We start from the raw sequence: 14,919 nt of genomic DNA on the forward strand, positions 1-14,919 counted from the left end.
TAGGGATACTGTGAGTACTGATATAGGATAGGGATACTGTGAGTACTGATACAAGATAGGTATACTGTGAGTACTGATATGGGCTAGGGATATTGTGAGTGCTGATATGGGCTAGGGATATTGTGAGTAATGATATGGGATAGGGATACTGTGAGTAGTATCACTATACCATATCAGTACTCACAGTATCCCTATCCTAAATCAGTACTCACAGTATCACTATCCCATATCAGTACTTACAGTATCCCTAGCCCATATCAGTACTCACAGTATCCCTATCCTATATCAGTACTCACAGTATCACTATCCCATATAAGTAGTTACAGTATCCCTAGCTGATATGGGATAGGGATACTGTGAGTACTAATATGGGATAGGGATACTGTGAGTACTGATATGGGCTAGGGATACTGTAAGTACTGATATGGGATAGTGATACTGTGAGTACTGATATGGGCTAGGGATACTGTAAGTGCTGGTATGGGATAGGGATACAGTAAGTACTGATATGGTATAGGGATACAGTAAGTACTGATATAGGATAGGGGTACTGTGAGTACTGATATGGTCTGTGGATACTGTGAGCACTGATATGGGCTAGGGATACTGTGAGTGCTGGTATGGGCTAGGGATACTGTGAGAAGTGATGTAGAATAGGGATACTGTCAGTACTGATATGGTCTGGGGATACTGTGAGTACTGATATGGAACAGGGATACTGTGAGTAATGATATAGGATAGGGATATTGTGAGTACTGATATGGAACAGGGATACTGTGAGTAATGATATAGGATAGGGATGATGTGAGTACTGACATAGGATAGGGATACTGTGAGTACCGATATGGGATAGGGATACTGTGAATACTGACATGGGCTAGGGATACTGTGAGTACTGATATGGAACAGGGATACTGTGAGTAATGATATAGGATAGGTATACTGTGAGTACTGATTTAGGATAGGGATGATGTGAGTACTGATATAGGATAGGGATACTGTGAGTACTGATATGGGTTAGGGATACTGTGAGTAGTGATGTAGAATAGGGATACTGTCAGTACTGATATGGTCTGGGATACTGTGAGTACTGATATGGAACAGGGATACTGTGAGTAATGATATGGGATAGGGATAATGTGAGTACTGATATAGGATAGGGATACTGTGAGTACTGATATGGGATAGTGATACTGTGAGTACTGATATGAGCTAGGGATACTGTGAGTACGGATATGGGCTAGGGATACTGTGAGTTTTGATATGGCCTAAGGGTACTTTAAGGGATGATGTGAGTACTGATATAGGATAGGGATACTGTGAGTACTGACATGGGATAGGAATACTGTGAGTACTGAAATAGGATAGGGAGACTGTGATTACTGATATGCGATAGGGATAATGTGAGTACTGATATGTGATCGGGATCCTGTGAGTATTGATATGGGCTATGGATACTGTGAGTATTGATATCGGCTAAGGGTACTGTGAGTACTGATATGGGATAGGGATACTGTGAACACTGATATGGCCTAGGGATACTGTGTGTACTGATATGGGATAGTGATACTGTGAGTACTGATATGAGCTAGGGATACTGTGAGTACTGATATGGGCTAAGGATACTGTAAGTACTGATATAGGCTAGGAATACTGTGAGTATTGATATAGGCTAGGGATAATGTGAGTACTGGTATAGGCTAGGGATACTGTATTAAACGTGCTTGCAGCAGCTCGCGGCGCCATTGAATTATTTTACACTACGCATTTTAAGGTTGCCGATCCTCTATCATTGTGCACCTGGCCAATCACAATCATATAAACCCCTACAGCTTTATCTAACCCTAAATAATGTCCTAATGCTTTAAATGTTTACAATTTTGATTAACCCTGTCAGTGGTGTAATGTTCTGATTGGCTACCGGTTGGTGTAACCCTGTGAAAGCTCTGATTGATGTAACCATGAAACAGTGCTAACTCTCTGATTGGCTACAGTTGTAACCCTGTGATTATTCTTATGCCTAATAGGCTGGTCTAATTTTAAGATTGGTCTAATGCTCTAAATCAGGGATCCCCAACCTTTTTTCACCCATCAGCCACATTCAAATGTAAAAAGAGTTGGGGAGCAACACAAGCATGAAAACTGTTCCTGGGTGGTGCCAAATAAAGGACATGACAGCCTACTGGAGTCTCTGTTTGGCAGGACACCTGGTTTTTATACAATTAAAACTTGCCTCCAAGCCTGGAATTGAAAAATAATCAACTGCTTTGAGGCCACTGGGAGCAACATCCAAGGGGTTGGAGAGTAACATGTTACTCACGAGCTACTGATTGGGGATCATTGCTTTAAATCATACTTCATGAATCAGGCGCAAGGGAATTTTATAGGGTGTGATAGCCATACTCCATCCAGTGGGGACTGTGGGATTGGAAAGGGGTGGGGTTTCCATACTCCATCCAGTGGGGACTGTGGGATTGGGAAGGGGTGGGGTTTCCATACTCCATCCAGTGGGGTCTGTGGGTGTAAGAAACTTACCCTGGTGGTCTAGTGGGTAGTGGGGTCCACGCCACGTTCTTGGCGTGGACGCCCGCTGCGCTGCTCCTATCCTGCCCTTGCCGGCGCCATCTTTGATTACTAGGACGCGCGCGGCGCACCTGTGCGCCTCTCAAAATTGCGCACGTTTTGGCGCCAATTGGATCCCTATTTAAGGCCCATTCAGACCTGTAGCCAGTGCCCGTTATAGGATCATATCCTGAGGTTTCCTGAGCTTTGTGCTACCTGTTTCTGAATTTGTTATCCTGACTGATTTTCCGTGTTTGACCCAGCCTGTTCCTGACTACTCTGCATTCTGTATTCTGACCCTTGCCTGCCTACGACAACTCTTCCTGCTTAACCCCTTGTTTGATCACCCGGTTTGACCCCTTGCCTGTTTGACGATTCTGATATCCACCTGCCTCGACCCAGCCTGTCTGACCATCCTTCTGCCTTATCCAGTCTGTCTGATTATCTGGTTCTGACCCCTTACCTGCCTGACGATTCTGTTATCTGCCTGTCCTGATCCGGTCTGTTCCGTTTCCACCTGACGCCTTGTCCTTGACCTTCTGCCCAAAGACTCTTGCTATCCGGTCGTGTCCCTTCGCCAGCCAGAACTCCTCGCCTTGTACCCCTCGTTAAGTCCAGGTGGCACCCAATTAAGCTGAGGGCTCCTCCCGAAGCCCAAAGGTGGTCACACTACTGGTGAAGCCGAGCCAAGACCAGGGTCCTTGGCATTTGTTCTGGTATTGGGTGCCGTCCGTGACATTGGGATAGGGAAGGGGCAGGGTCGCCATACTCCATCCACTGGGGTCTGTGGGATTGGGAAGGGGCGGGTTTCCATACTCCATCCAGTGTTGTCTGTGGGATTGGGAAGGGGCGGGTTTCCATACTCCATCCAGTGGCATCTGTGGGATTGGGAGGGGGTGGGGTCACCATACTCCATCCAGTGGGGTCTGTGGGATTGGGAAGGGCCTGGGTCGCTATACTCCATCCAGTGGGCACTGTGGGATTGGGAAGGAAGAGGTGGGAATGGCACTATGACAAGCATATAATATGGTATAGATGGAGGCTCCAGAGATGTTTATGAATGGAGTCAATATAAGTGACCGTAATTAAACATGTACCTTGGCAGGCTCCTATGGGTGCTGTGCTACTTTGTGAGCTATATATAGCGCTGTCCTTACACTTGTTCATGAATTATGGAGCTCTAACACTGGACTCATGTGTAAGTGCTCATGTGTGAATTCTAATGATAATCCCCAACCCCTCTAACTGCTCCTTCCTCTCCTTCCCATAGAGATTCCATTAGAGGAATTTCCTGACAACCCCCCCACCCGAGTTCAACACTTATTTAGGTGCCAACCTTTTACTCTTGTCAGTTGGGCGCATTCACTTTCTGGGTGCAATAAATGTGCAGTTATTTTTCGGGGTGCATTGGGATGTCTGCTATATTAAGTTCTGGGTGCATTCGGCTCCTGGGTTCTGAATAATACACTAAAAATCTCTTCCCCAGTGCACCCAAGAGTTATCGACATAATCTACTTGCACCGACATTCCGTCCCATTTCCCAGAATCCCCTGTGGATCTGCTTCAAGCTCTACTGTCTTCTTGTCATTTCATTGTAGGCCAGAGGGAGCGAGGAGGACGTATCCCAATTCCTTGTTATTCTCCGTCACAGACCAAGATCTGACTGCCGACATATTCAGGGGCTGCTCAGAGGAATGGGGGTCCATGCACACGATTGGGGTGCCACCATTTAGATCTGGTACAAACACACAAAAGCATTTTGTCCAGAATCTCGGAACCAATGACTTGTGTTTCTTCTGTGACCCTGCGATCCAAGGGCTGCATGTGGGGTCTGACAGTGCTGGATATGGCCCATATTCCAATGTATCTGAGCCCAGCAGTGCTGGTTCTGTTCAGCTGCGACCTCTGCCTGGTGAGAGCAAGTAAGTGCAAAGCTTCCAGGAGGACTGACTACTTAAATAATGTAGGTAAATAATACATAAACTGGGACAAATTCACCAAGGTACCCCCCCCCAATAAGGTGTCGGCCAATTAGAAGCCTTAGTGGATGTGACCAGCAAATCAGTTAAGTCTCAGACACTGATGGGAATATTGTTTAATAAATAACTTGTTATAATATAGTGAATAAAGTATCCCCAATTGTAAAATATAAGGATATTATCAGTTCCATGACCATATAAAAGCACTCTGAGGTGACTTCTAATATCCTCACAAGTCATGTGACAGAAATGACATCACTAAGCTCCATTTATAACTGATGACATCACTAAGCACCATTTATAAGGATATAATTTACAGGAAATTCATGGCTCTTGGGTATTATATAGTGAATAAAGTACCCCCTCTTATAAAATATAAGGATATTAGAAATCACTGAGGAGTTTCATGACCATATAAAAGTACGAGGACGAAGGCCAAGTGTTTTTATACAGGTCATGGAACTCCGAGGTAACTTCTAATATCCTCATATTTTCCAACAAGGGGGACTTTATTTATTATAATACACAAGTTTCAGTGAGTCATGTGACAGAAATGACATCAGAACTCACCGTTTATAACTGATGACATCACTAAGCACCGTTTATAAGGATATAATTTACAAGATATTCATGGCTTTTGTGTATTATAAGTGAGCCTGCCATGCTTATTGCCCCTCACATATTGCCAGGGCTGCCCCTAAGTCTCACCCTGATGTAATGGCAGGAGCTACAAAGCTATATACCGGGTTAGAAGTAGAGCACTGATACAGAATATACATGTGCAGCATATAGTGGTATCAAGCATCACACTCGGTTATATCCTGCATATATAGTTATGCTTATACTGTGACTGTGTGTGCATGTAGCTTGGCAGCAGATGGTAGTGCCCTTGCCAGCCTGTGCCACCTTTCTGCATCTCTTTCTAAACTTGGCTGTGATATAATTAGCTGTGAGTCCATCCATCTGTTACAGAGCTGTATGGGGACGGCAGCTGAATGCTGATTATTTCTAATTACCCTTAATCCCCATGGGCCCCTTCAGCTCTCGGAGAAGCACACACAGCTGGTCACTGCCCCACACTCCCTTCATCTCAAGTTTAATACTCAGCTCAGCTACTGTGTCTGCTCTGTGCCTTCATATGGGGTCAGTCTCATTTGTGCCAGGGCAGGTACATCACTGCTCAAGTTAAACTGGGCTAACTGTGTCTTTTGTTTCATGTACCAGACAGGCCACCATCTCCAGTCAATGTGACAGTTACACATCTAAAGGCCAACTCAGCCACTGTGAACTGGGATGTGCCTGAAGGAGACATTATCATTGGATATGCAATCTCACAGCAGGTACATGCAGTGTGTCCTACAGATAATGTAAGGACTGGGGCATGTGTCCTACAGACAGAGTGTGGGCGGGTAAGATCAGGGATGGAAGGCATGAGTCCTACTGGTAAGATCAGGGATGGAAGACTTGGGTCCAGGCCCAGATTTACATAGCTGGTGGCCCTAGGCCCCCTGCCATTTGCCACCCCTGTCCCCTCCCTTTCATTTGTGCACATGCTAAAACTTTCATCATCAGGTTATGAGCACTAGGGATTGGCATATGGGAAATTGAAAAAAACTATTGTAACTCATGATCAGCCCCAGACCTTCCGAACCAATTCAGGTGTGGTTGGGCTTCATGCCACCCCCCTAAAATCCTGCCGCCCTAGGCCTGGGCCTTGGTGGCCTTTCCACAAATCCTGCTTGGGTCCTATGGGTAAGATAAGGGATGGAAGGCACGGGTCCAACGGGTAAGATACAGGTTGCAAGGTATGGGTCCTAAGGGGAAGATAAGGAATGGAAGGCATGGGTCCTACTAGTAAGATAATGGATGGAAGGCATGGGTCCTACGGGTAAGCTACAGTTTGGAAGGCATGGGTCCTATGGGTAAGATAAAGAATGGAAGGCATGGGCCTTATGAGTAAGATAAGGGTTAGAAGGCATAGGTCCTACAGGTAAGGCAGGGGAAGGAAGGCATGGGTCCTACGGGTAAGATAAGGGATAAAAGGCATGGGTTTGAGGAGATAAGTGATGGAAGGCATAGGTCCTACGGGTAAGATAAGGGATGAAAGGCATGGGTCCTATGGGTAAGATAAGGAATGGAAGGCTTGGGTTTGAAGAGATAAGTGATGGAAGGCATAGGTCCAACGGGTAAGTTGGAATAAAAGGCATGGGTCCTACAGGTAAGATAAGGAATGGAAGGCATGGGTTTGAAGAAATACGTTAGGGAAGGCATGGGTCCTACTGGTAATATAAGGGTTTGAAGGCATGGTTTCTTCAAATAAGATAAGGAATGGAAGGCATGGGTCCTACAAATGAAGTAAGAGATGAAAGGCATGGGTCCTACAGGTAAGATAAAGGATGGAGGGGTTTGTGTCATACAGCTAGATAATACAGCAAGATAATAAGAGGGGACATGCTCCTTAGTGTTGAAGTCACATGCTCCTTAGTGTTGAAGTTCCCCGTTCCTTGACTTCAGAGACAAGACGGACAGATTCACAGGTTCATACGAGAGGTGAACACAACCAACCGAGCCTGTGTGCTCTGGGACCTGGAGGAAGACACCGACTACATTATCCAAGTGCAGTCTATTGGGCTGTACAGCGAGAGTCAGGCCAGCAAGAGGATCCATTTCCGCACGCTGAAGGCAACAGACAAAGTGCCCTCTAACAGCTCCAATCAGGGTAAGGGGGAGAAATTCCTGTTCAGGTTCTTCTTCCCAATGTTATTTCCATTCATTTCAAAGGGAAATCTTTTTCTTACTCAGTGCAAACGGAAACAGGTCTGCAGCTCCAGTATCTGAGCTGCCAATCAGATAAAATACAATGGCCCTCATGAAAAAGATAGAATTATTAACAAAGTCTCCCTTTCCCAGCTTTCCTAAGTTTCACCTAGAATCCAACATATCATAAGGCTTTGCCCTACTTTCCAAACCTTTCATCTGGTCTTTACGCTAAGAGATGATGAACCTTCATTCCTAGCTGTCATCCCATGATACCATTCCAGGCTACACTGTACTTTTTCCATTTTAAAATAATCTTTGAGCCCAGACAGACCCCAAGATACAATCCGGTTCCCATTTGAGAACCAGCCTTGAGTCCAGTAGACATGCCATGAGTCCAAGGCTCAGGGGTCTGTATGCATGCCCAGTCCCAACACAAGATACACATTTTGTGTAGATAGATAATGAAAGGAAAGACAACCTTCTTAATAGATGTCCTTTTGAATTGAAGAGACCTTGAGAGGGTTGTCTTTCCTTTTTTCTTAATTTATTGTAGTTCAACTACCGCCTTACAAGGCATCTTGGTTCTTGGGATTAAAAAATTGTGAATAGGTGAAAATTTTTCCTTTTCTCCTTTGCAGGAGATATCACAGTCCAGGGGGTGGATAAGGAACGGCAGCTGGAAACTGGGGAGATAATCATCATTGTGGCCGTGTTGCTTATGTGGGCAGGTGAGGGCAAATGGGACCCATTTTGAGCATCAGTGGTACAAGGGGGTCCTCTTTTAAAGCTGGCATGCTTAGTTTTGGGATTAATATGTATGATTTTCTTATAAATTGTTTTGCCTTTGGGGTAGCTAATGCCATCTGCACATTCAGGCCAATCTGAGGCCGACATTAGCTCAACTTATCAACTTCTCTACCCTTTAAAGGTTAATTGCAGTTGTCCCTAGTGGTTTGTGTGAAAAGCTGAAAGTGAATATGGGATTTTCTAATCAAAATGTAGTCTCAAATTCAGTCCACTTTCTTGTTGCTTTGGTTAAAGACCCTAACAAGACAGCAGTTTACATTTCAATTGGCAAATTATCTTGGACAATCCAGTAATTTTCCTCTCATCCTTCTTCTTCTTGTCCAGCTGTAATTGCGCTCTTCTGTCGACAATATGATATCATTAAAGATAATGATTCTAACAACAACAAAGAGAAGACAAAACCGTCATCGGAACAGAGCACTCCGGAGCGGCAGACGGGGGGCTTACTGCGGAAGGTAAGGGCTTTGCCACATGAGCTTTTGTAAATGTGCCCAATACTAAGTTATTGAGTGCCACAGTAGGGTATATGAAATGCATGCTAATAAATTCCACAATAAAAGAAGGAACTTTTGGGAGATCTAGGAGAGAGTCTTGTGATTGAGATCTGTGGCATTGGGTAATGCAAACAATTAAGTAGCAAACTTGTATCCTTACAAAAGTGAGGAGCATAATCTAGGGAGGCCGTGAATAAACTTTCCTATAGAGGGATGCTTTAAGAGATTATGGGTCGAGCAATTTGGGTATAGGAACCGAAAAGATCAGAAGGACAAACAGGATTGAAGTTGGATGACAGTAATGGGGGGCGGGGATAATGACCTTGATGATAAGAAATATGAATCTTGAGTGATTTATGGTGGCATGGGTTTCATGAGATGAAGAGGATGGACAAGAAACATCAAGTGGGTGGGGAGGAGACGGTAAGAAAAAGAAGTCTTCAAGGATGCATGAGGATGGCCTAGGAGGAAGGTGCAGAAATCTCTGTATTGATCACAAATCAGAATATGTCAGGTTTGGGTGCTGATGAATGGAGCCTATATGCTGGATAACCCAGGTGATACACATTTACTTCAGGTTTAACAGCAAAAGCCATGTTATGATAAAGGAGTTTTTAATGGAGATGAATGTAATATCAATAACAGTGTAAACTGAAAGATACAACCTGGGTAAAGGCAAACAAAGTCCAATAAACAGGTGGAGAAGGTCTGGGCAGGCGGCAGGCAAGCAAGGTCCAAGAGAAGGCAAGGTCAAAGGCAGGCAGCGTTCAAGCAGGGTCGAGATAACAGGCCGAAGGTCAAACCAGGGAATCCACAGAGAAAGCAATTAGGAACCAGGTGGGAACAGGAATCAGGAGTCGAGGCAGGGAACACAGGAACCAGGCAGGGGACACAGGAGTCAGGAATCGCAAGTAAGGGGCTGGATCGGGCTCAGGAGCTCAGATAATCAAGCCAGGATCTTAGGTCAGGGACAGGCTTATAAAGGGTCATTAATTGGGAATGGAAGACACATGTGGATAATGAGGCAGGGGAGAAAGAATATATTTCAAGTCTGTCCAGAGCAGTGTCTAACATGAGGACAGAGATCCTCCAGTGGCTCACCCTGGTAATGCAGAACCTCCCAACAACAGGGACCAGGGTTCGATTCCTGGCTATTCCTGACATTACCCCCACCCAAAGGATCGACCTCAGGGCGATCCCAGGGTCAGGTGGGTACATGAGTTCAAAGAGAAAGTTCCTTTTAGAAAACTCTTGAAATGATGCAGTAACTAGATTGTCCAAGCAAGCATTCAAACGTCTGATTCATATCATTGTCCACAGTCAAAGCCAGATAATTTAAAGCGGGACTGAGAAACCAATGGGAAAACTGTATGGATATGGACAGGAAAACAAAGTAAAAAATGAATATTCTTAAATAGACTTGAAACCAGTGGCAATAAATGAATCCAAATAAACTAGGAGCCAAATCAGAAGAGGAGTTGCCAGGGTCAGGAGCCAAAGAGGAGTTGCCGGGGTCAGGAGCCAAAGAGGAGTTGCCGGGGTCAGGAGCCAAAGAGGAGTTGCCGGGGTCAGGAGCCAAAGAGGAGTTGCCGGGGTCAGGAGCCGAAGAGGAGTTGCCGGGGTCAGGAGCCGAAGAGGATTTGCCGGGGTCAGGAGCCGAAGAGGATTTGCCAGAGTCAGGAGCCGAAGAGGATTTGCCAGAGTCAGGAGCCGAAGAGGATTTGCCAGAGTCAGGAGCCGAAGAGGATTTGCCAGAGTCAGGAGCCGAAGAGGATTTGCCAGAGTCAGGAGCCGAAGAGGATTTGCCAGAGTCAGGAGCCGAAGAGGATTTGCCAGAGTCAGGAGCCGAAGAGGATTTGCCAGAGTCAGGAGCCGAAGAGGATTTGCCAGAGTCAGGAGCCGAAGAGGATTTGCCAGAGTCAGGAGCCGGGGGACCACCTGATGCCACTTCTGGAACCGGGGGACCACCTGATGCCACTTCTGGAACCGGGGGACCACCTGATGCCACTTCTGGAACCGGGGGACCACCTGATGCCACTTCTGGAACCGGGGACCACCTGATGCCAATTCTGGAACCGGGGGACCACCTGATGCCACTTCTGGAACCGGGGGACCACCTGATGCCACTTCTGGAACCGGGGGACCACCTGATGCCACTTCTGGAACCGGGGGACCACCTGATGCCACTTCTGGAACCGGGGGACCACCTGATGCCACTTCTGGAACCGGGGGACCACCTGATGCCACTTCTGGAACCGGGGGACCACCTGATGCCACTTCTGGAACCGGGGGACCACCTGATGCCACTTCTGGAACCGGGGGACCACCTGATGCCACTTCTGGAACCGGGGGACCACCTGATGCCACTTCTGGAACTGGGGGACCACCTGATGCCACTTCTGGAACCGGGGGACCACCCGATGCAGGAGTCCAAACAGGTAAGTTGCCAGGATCGGGAGCCAGAATAGAGGAGTAGCCAGGGTCAGGAGCATCACCCATAGCAGGAGAGGAATTGCAGGAGTCAGCCAACTGAGCAGAGGAAACAGCCAAGTCACCCATTACAGGTGAGTTGCCCAGGATAGCAGAATGACCACCATATATGACAATGAGTCCAGTAGTATCTGTTGCATCAGAACCATTGGATCCCAATGCAGTGAAGGTGGATTTGTCCTTGGGCCCATAGGCTGCTGGCACAGGAGATGCAGGCTGGAAGGCTGCTGGCACAGGAGATGCAGGCTGGAAGGCTGCTGGCACAGGAGATGCAGGCTGGAAGGCTGCTGGCACAGGAGGCAGCTTTCGGGGAACCGGCACGGGAGGCAGCTTTCGGGGAACCGGCTGGGAAGCCATCACTGGGACCGGCTGGGAAGCCATCACTGGGACCGGCTGGGCTGCTGGAACCGGCTGGGAAGCCATCACTGGAACCGGCTGGGCTGCTGGAATCAGCTGGGAAGCCATCACTGGAACCGGCTGGGCTGCTGGAACCGGCTGGGCTGCTGGAACGGCTGGGCTGCTGGAATCGGCTGGGCTGCGAGAGAAGTTTGGCTGGGAAGCCGGCCGTGGTATATTAGAAAAAGAAATAAACTGTGGTTCAGGCCTGAGACCCAGGGAGGCTGATTTATGGAAAGCAACAGGCTTAGAAGCAGACTGGGAGATAGCTGGAGAGTGCATTGCAGGCAGATACTGGGAGACTGACCGACCCTTAAATTTAGTGGTAAATGCAGTTTGAACTTCATCGTCTGACTCCACATCTTCCCAGTCTTCATCATTACAGGCATCATAGTCACTCTCGTCATAAATATCCTCCCAATAACTTTCCTCTTCCTCACTCTCGTCATAGGGTATAACAGGTTGATAGATATTTTTGAGTCCAACAAGTTGGGAATATCTTGGCACTGGAGGGGTAAGTTGAAATGGCTTAACAAAGCCTTGAACGACAGGAGAACTTGAGGAGGAAAAAATGTCGGAAGGGACTGGCCATAAATCACCCGTGAAGGTTGTTTTCAAAAAAGAAAGAAAAGAACAGGGGTCTTCCAAAAAGTGAGCTTCTTCATCAATGCAAGCCTCTGCCCACTCTTGTGCTTTACCCCCTAAGAGGAATATTATAACGAGTCTGCTCTTCATAGAGTCTGGAGTCTGCTTGACAAAAGGAATAGAGGCAAATTTCTTACATGCGAGTAGAAAGTCAGAAAAAGTTCCCTCTTCTCCTTCATATTTTTTAACTGATGAGAGCCACTGAGCAGAGAGTTGCAGTTCACCCTGATCAGGTGATATAGAGGGGTTAACAGCAGGCTCCTTATTGTGTGGCTTGATTATACTGTCAGGTTTGGGTGCTGATGAATGGAGCCTATATGCTGGATAACCCAGGTGATACACATTTACTTCAGGTTTAACAGCAAAAGCCATGTTATGATAAAGGAGTTTTTAATGGAGATGAATGTAATATCAATAACAGTGTAAACTGAAAGATACAACCTGGGTAAAGGCAAACAAAGTCCAATAAACAGGTGGAGAAGGTCTGGGCAGGCGGCAGGCAAGCAAGGTCCAAGAGAAGGCAAGGTCAAAGGCAGGCAGCGTTCAAGCAGGGTCGAGATAACAGGCCGAAGGTCAAACCAGGGAATCCACAGAGAAAGCAATTAGGAACCAGGTGGGAACAGGAATCAGGAGTCGAGGCAGGGAACACAGGAACCAGGCAGGGGACACAGGAGTCAGGAATCAGGAATCGCAAGTAAGGGGCTGGATCGGGCTCAGGAGCTCAGATAATCAAGCCAGGATCTTAGGTCAGGGACAGGCTTATAAAGGGTCATTAATTGGGAATGGAAGACACATGTGGATAATGAGGCAGGGGAGAAAGAATATATTTCAAGTCTGTCCAGAGCAGTGTCTAACATGAGGACAGAGATCCTCCAGTGGCTCACCCTGGTAATGCAGAACCTCCCAACAACAGGGACCAGGGTTCGATTCCTGGCTATTCCTGACAGAATATTCTATTTCTTTTTATGAAACTGTTATTTGACTTAGTCTTGTTTGTATTCTACGATAAAGAAGCTTCTTGCTTTCCAATGTGTAGAACACAATGTGCTGGCATTTATACATTCTTTCTGTCTTTCTTACCCAGAAGAAGAACCCATCGGTCAACATTATAGAAGTATAGCGCATCTGTGTCCAGGCCTTGAGCCCAAACTGATCCCACTGTGTCCTGGACTCAAGGCCTCCAGGTTGGATGAAATGCACAAGAGCGCTGGGCACTTCGTATAGCAATACCACTAAACTCCGCTACCAGCAGGGTTTACTCAAGGGCTTACCCCGTTCACTGTAATCACCTAAAAAGAGAACTCATTGACTGTACAGTCTGTCTACGACTTAAGAGCCATGAACTCTCTTTAAGGCTGTGGATGTCTTTGTCAGAGAATGGCCAAGATGTAAATGCCGATATGGTGTTTCCAATTATTATGAAATGTATGTGCAAGAAACCAGGATCTGTTATGTTCTATTTTTTGCTATGAAATCATCAAACAGATTCCAGAGTATTGTTCATCAGTGATAGGATGTTCTTGGACTGGGTTCCGAGGACTATGGTGGGTATCTCTAAGACATGCCATGTTACATTCATGAGGGGATTGGGGACAATCTGTGTTAGCAAAGACTTGCAACGCTCATTCTGTAAGTCTTTTGTGACCATTGACACAAATTTGCAGCTATAGACAGAAGTATGATGGTGAGGTCTCCCTATTACTCATTGTCCGTCCCAGCAATGCCTCTGTTCTACATTTGGTCCCTCTTTCTGGCAAAGCTTTTATGTCTCACCATGGAGTCCTGCAGCGCAGGTGTAAAGTTAACAATGTAGTTATATATAGTTTTATATTGCCTCTGCTATTAATGGAGTTTCACATTGCCCTTGCTTTGTGTGAATTATTTTCTAATATAGTGAAGGCTGATCTCTCCTTATGGAACTTGGTCAATGGATACAGAGCAACAATGTTATCTAGCATCTGATTTCTAGATAGCGCCCTTGGCAATTAACAGTGCACATGATGTTCTAGATAGAAAAGAGGACTGATACGAGTATCTACATATACATATTCTGTGTCCTGTTATGGATAAAAAGTTGCCTGGCAAAAGTGTCTACTTTCTGTTCATTATAGCAATGTTGGATATCATCTCCTTTCAAGTTTGACAAGTTATAGAGACCTCTTTATGATCTTGCGTAGACTGGCTGGCTGGTGAGAGTGGCCTCTTTCTCTTCTAGATACAAAACGTGTGATGAGAATTTCTACTTGCTGTTCTTGATATAAATGTTGGCCTGTTTGAAGGTCTCCGCTTTAGACACAGAGGCTGAATGATGAGAGTATATTCTTTCTGCTCTACATAGTAAGATTGGCTGGTGAGCATGTCCACTCTGTTACAAATAAAACTGTCTGGTCAAACTGTCAGCTTGCTGTTCCACATTGTCAAGTCAGCTGCTGAACATGTCTACATTGTGTGCCAAATGTATATATTTTCTGTTCCAGGTTGACTGATAAGTGTATCCATTCTGTTTTTGATACATGCCTGTTGAGAGTGCCTTCTTTGTGTTCTTGGTAGAAGAAATGGCCAATGAGAGGGACTCGTTTCTGATCTAGAATGAAAGCTTGGCTGGTCAGAGGGCCTCCATTCTAAAGTTTGTTTCTAAATAGTATTGCCTGGAGAGTGGGTTTGTGCTGCTATCAAGATCTACATAGGGATCTACTATGTATACTGTGATCTGAATAGAGACATTGTAGCCCACAATGGATATTGTGATCCAGAAAGTTCAGGATGGGCATACTGCAATCCATACT

At 46.0% G+C, this 14,919-nt stretch overlaps 1 protein-coding gene across 3 annotated transcripts in view; it reads left to right on the forward strand.

The window, feature by feature from the left end:
- The window catches only part of fndc4.L (fibronectin type III domain containing 4 L homeolog), a 16,070-nt gene extending 1,538 nt beyond the window's left edge, over positions 1–14,532 (forward strand). For 2 of the 3 annotated variants that reach the window (XM_018262197.2, XM_041563671.1), the window contains exons 2-7: positions 4,161–4,484; positions 5,766–5,881; positions 7,056–7,260; positions 7,940–8,029; positions 8,433–8,563; positions 13,218–14,532. In XM_018262197.2, coding sequence (XP_018117686.1) covers positions 4,343–4,484; positions 5,766–5,881; positions 7,056–7,260; positions 7,940–8,029; positions 8,433–8,563; positions 13,218–13,253 — 720 coding nt within the window. In that variant the 5' untranslated portion in view covers positions 4,161–4,342 and the 3' untranslated portion in view covers positions 13,254–14,532. The remainder of the gene's footprint in view (positions 1–4,160; positions 4,485–5,765; positions 5,882–7,055; positions 7,261–7,939; positions 8,030–8,432; positions 8,564–13,217) is intronic. The other variant, XM_041563672.1, reaches the window with a different exon arrangement.
- The last annotated feature ends 387 nt before the right edge of the window (positions 14,533–14,919 follow it).

Source organism: Xenopus laevis, chromosome 5L (assembly GCF_017654675.1).
Source record: "Xenopus laevis strain J_2021 chromosome 5L, Xenopus_laevis_v10.1, whole genome shotgun sequence".
Taxonomy (NCBI): domain Eukaryota; kingdom Metazoa; phylum Chordata; class Amphibia; order Anura; family Pipidae; genus Xenopus; species Xenopus laevis.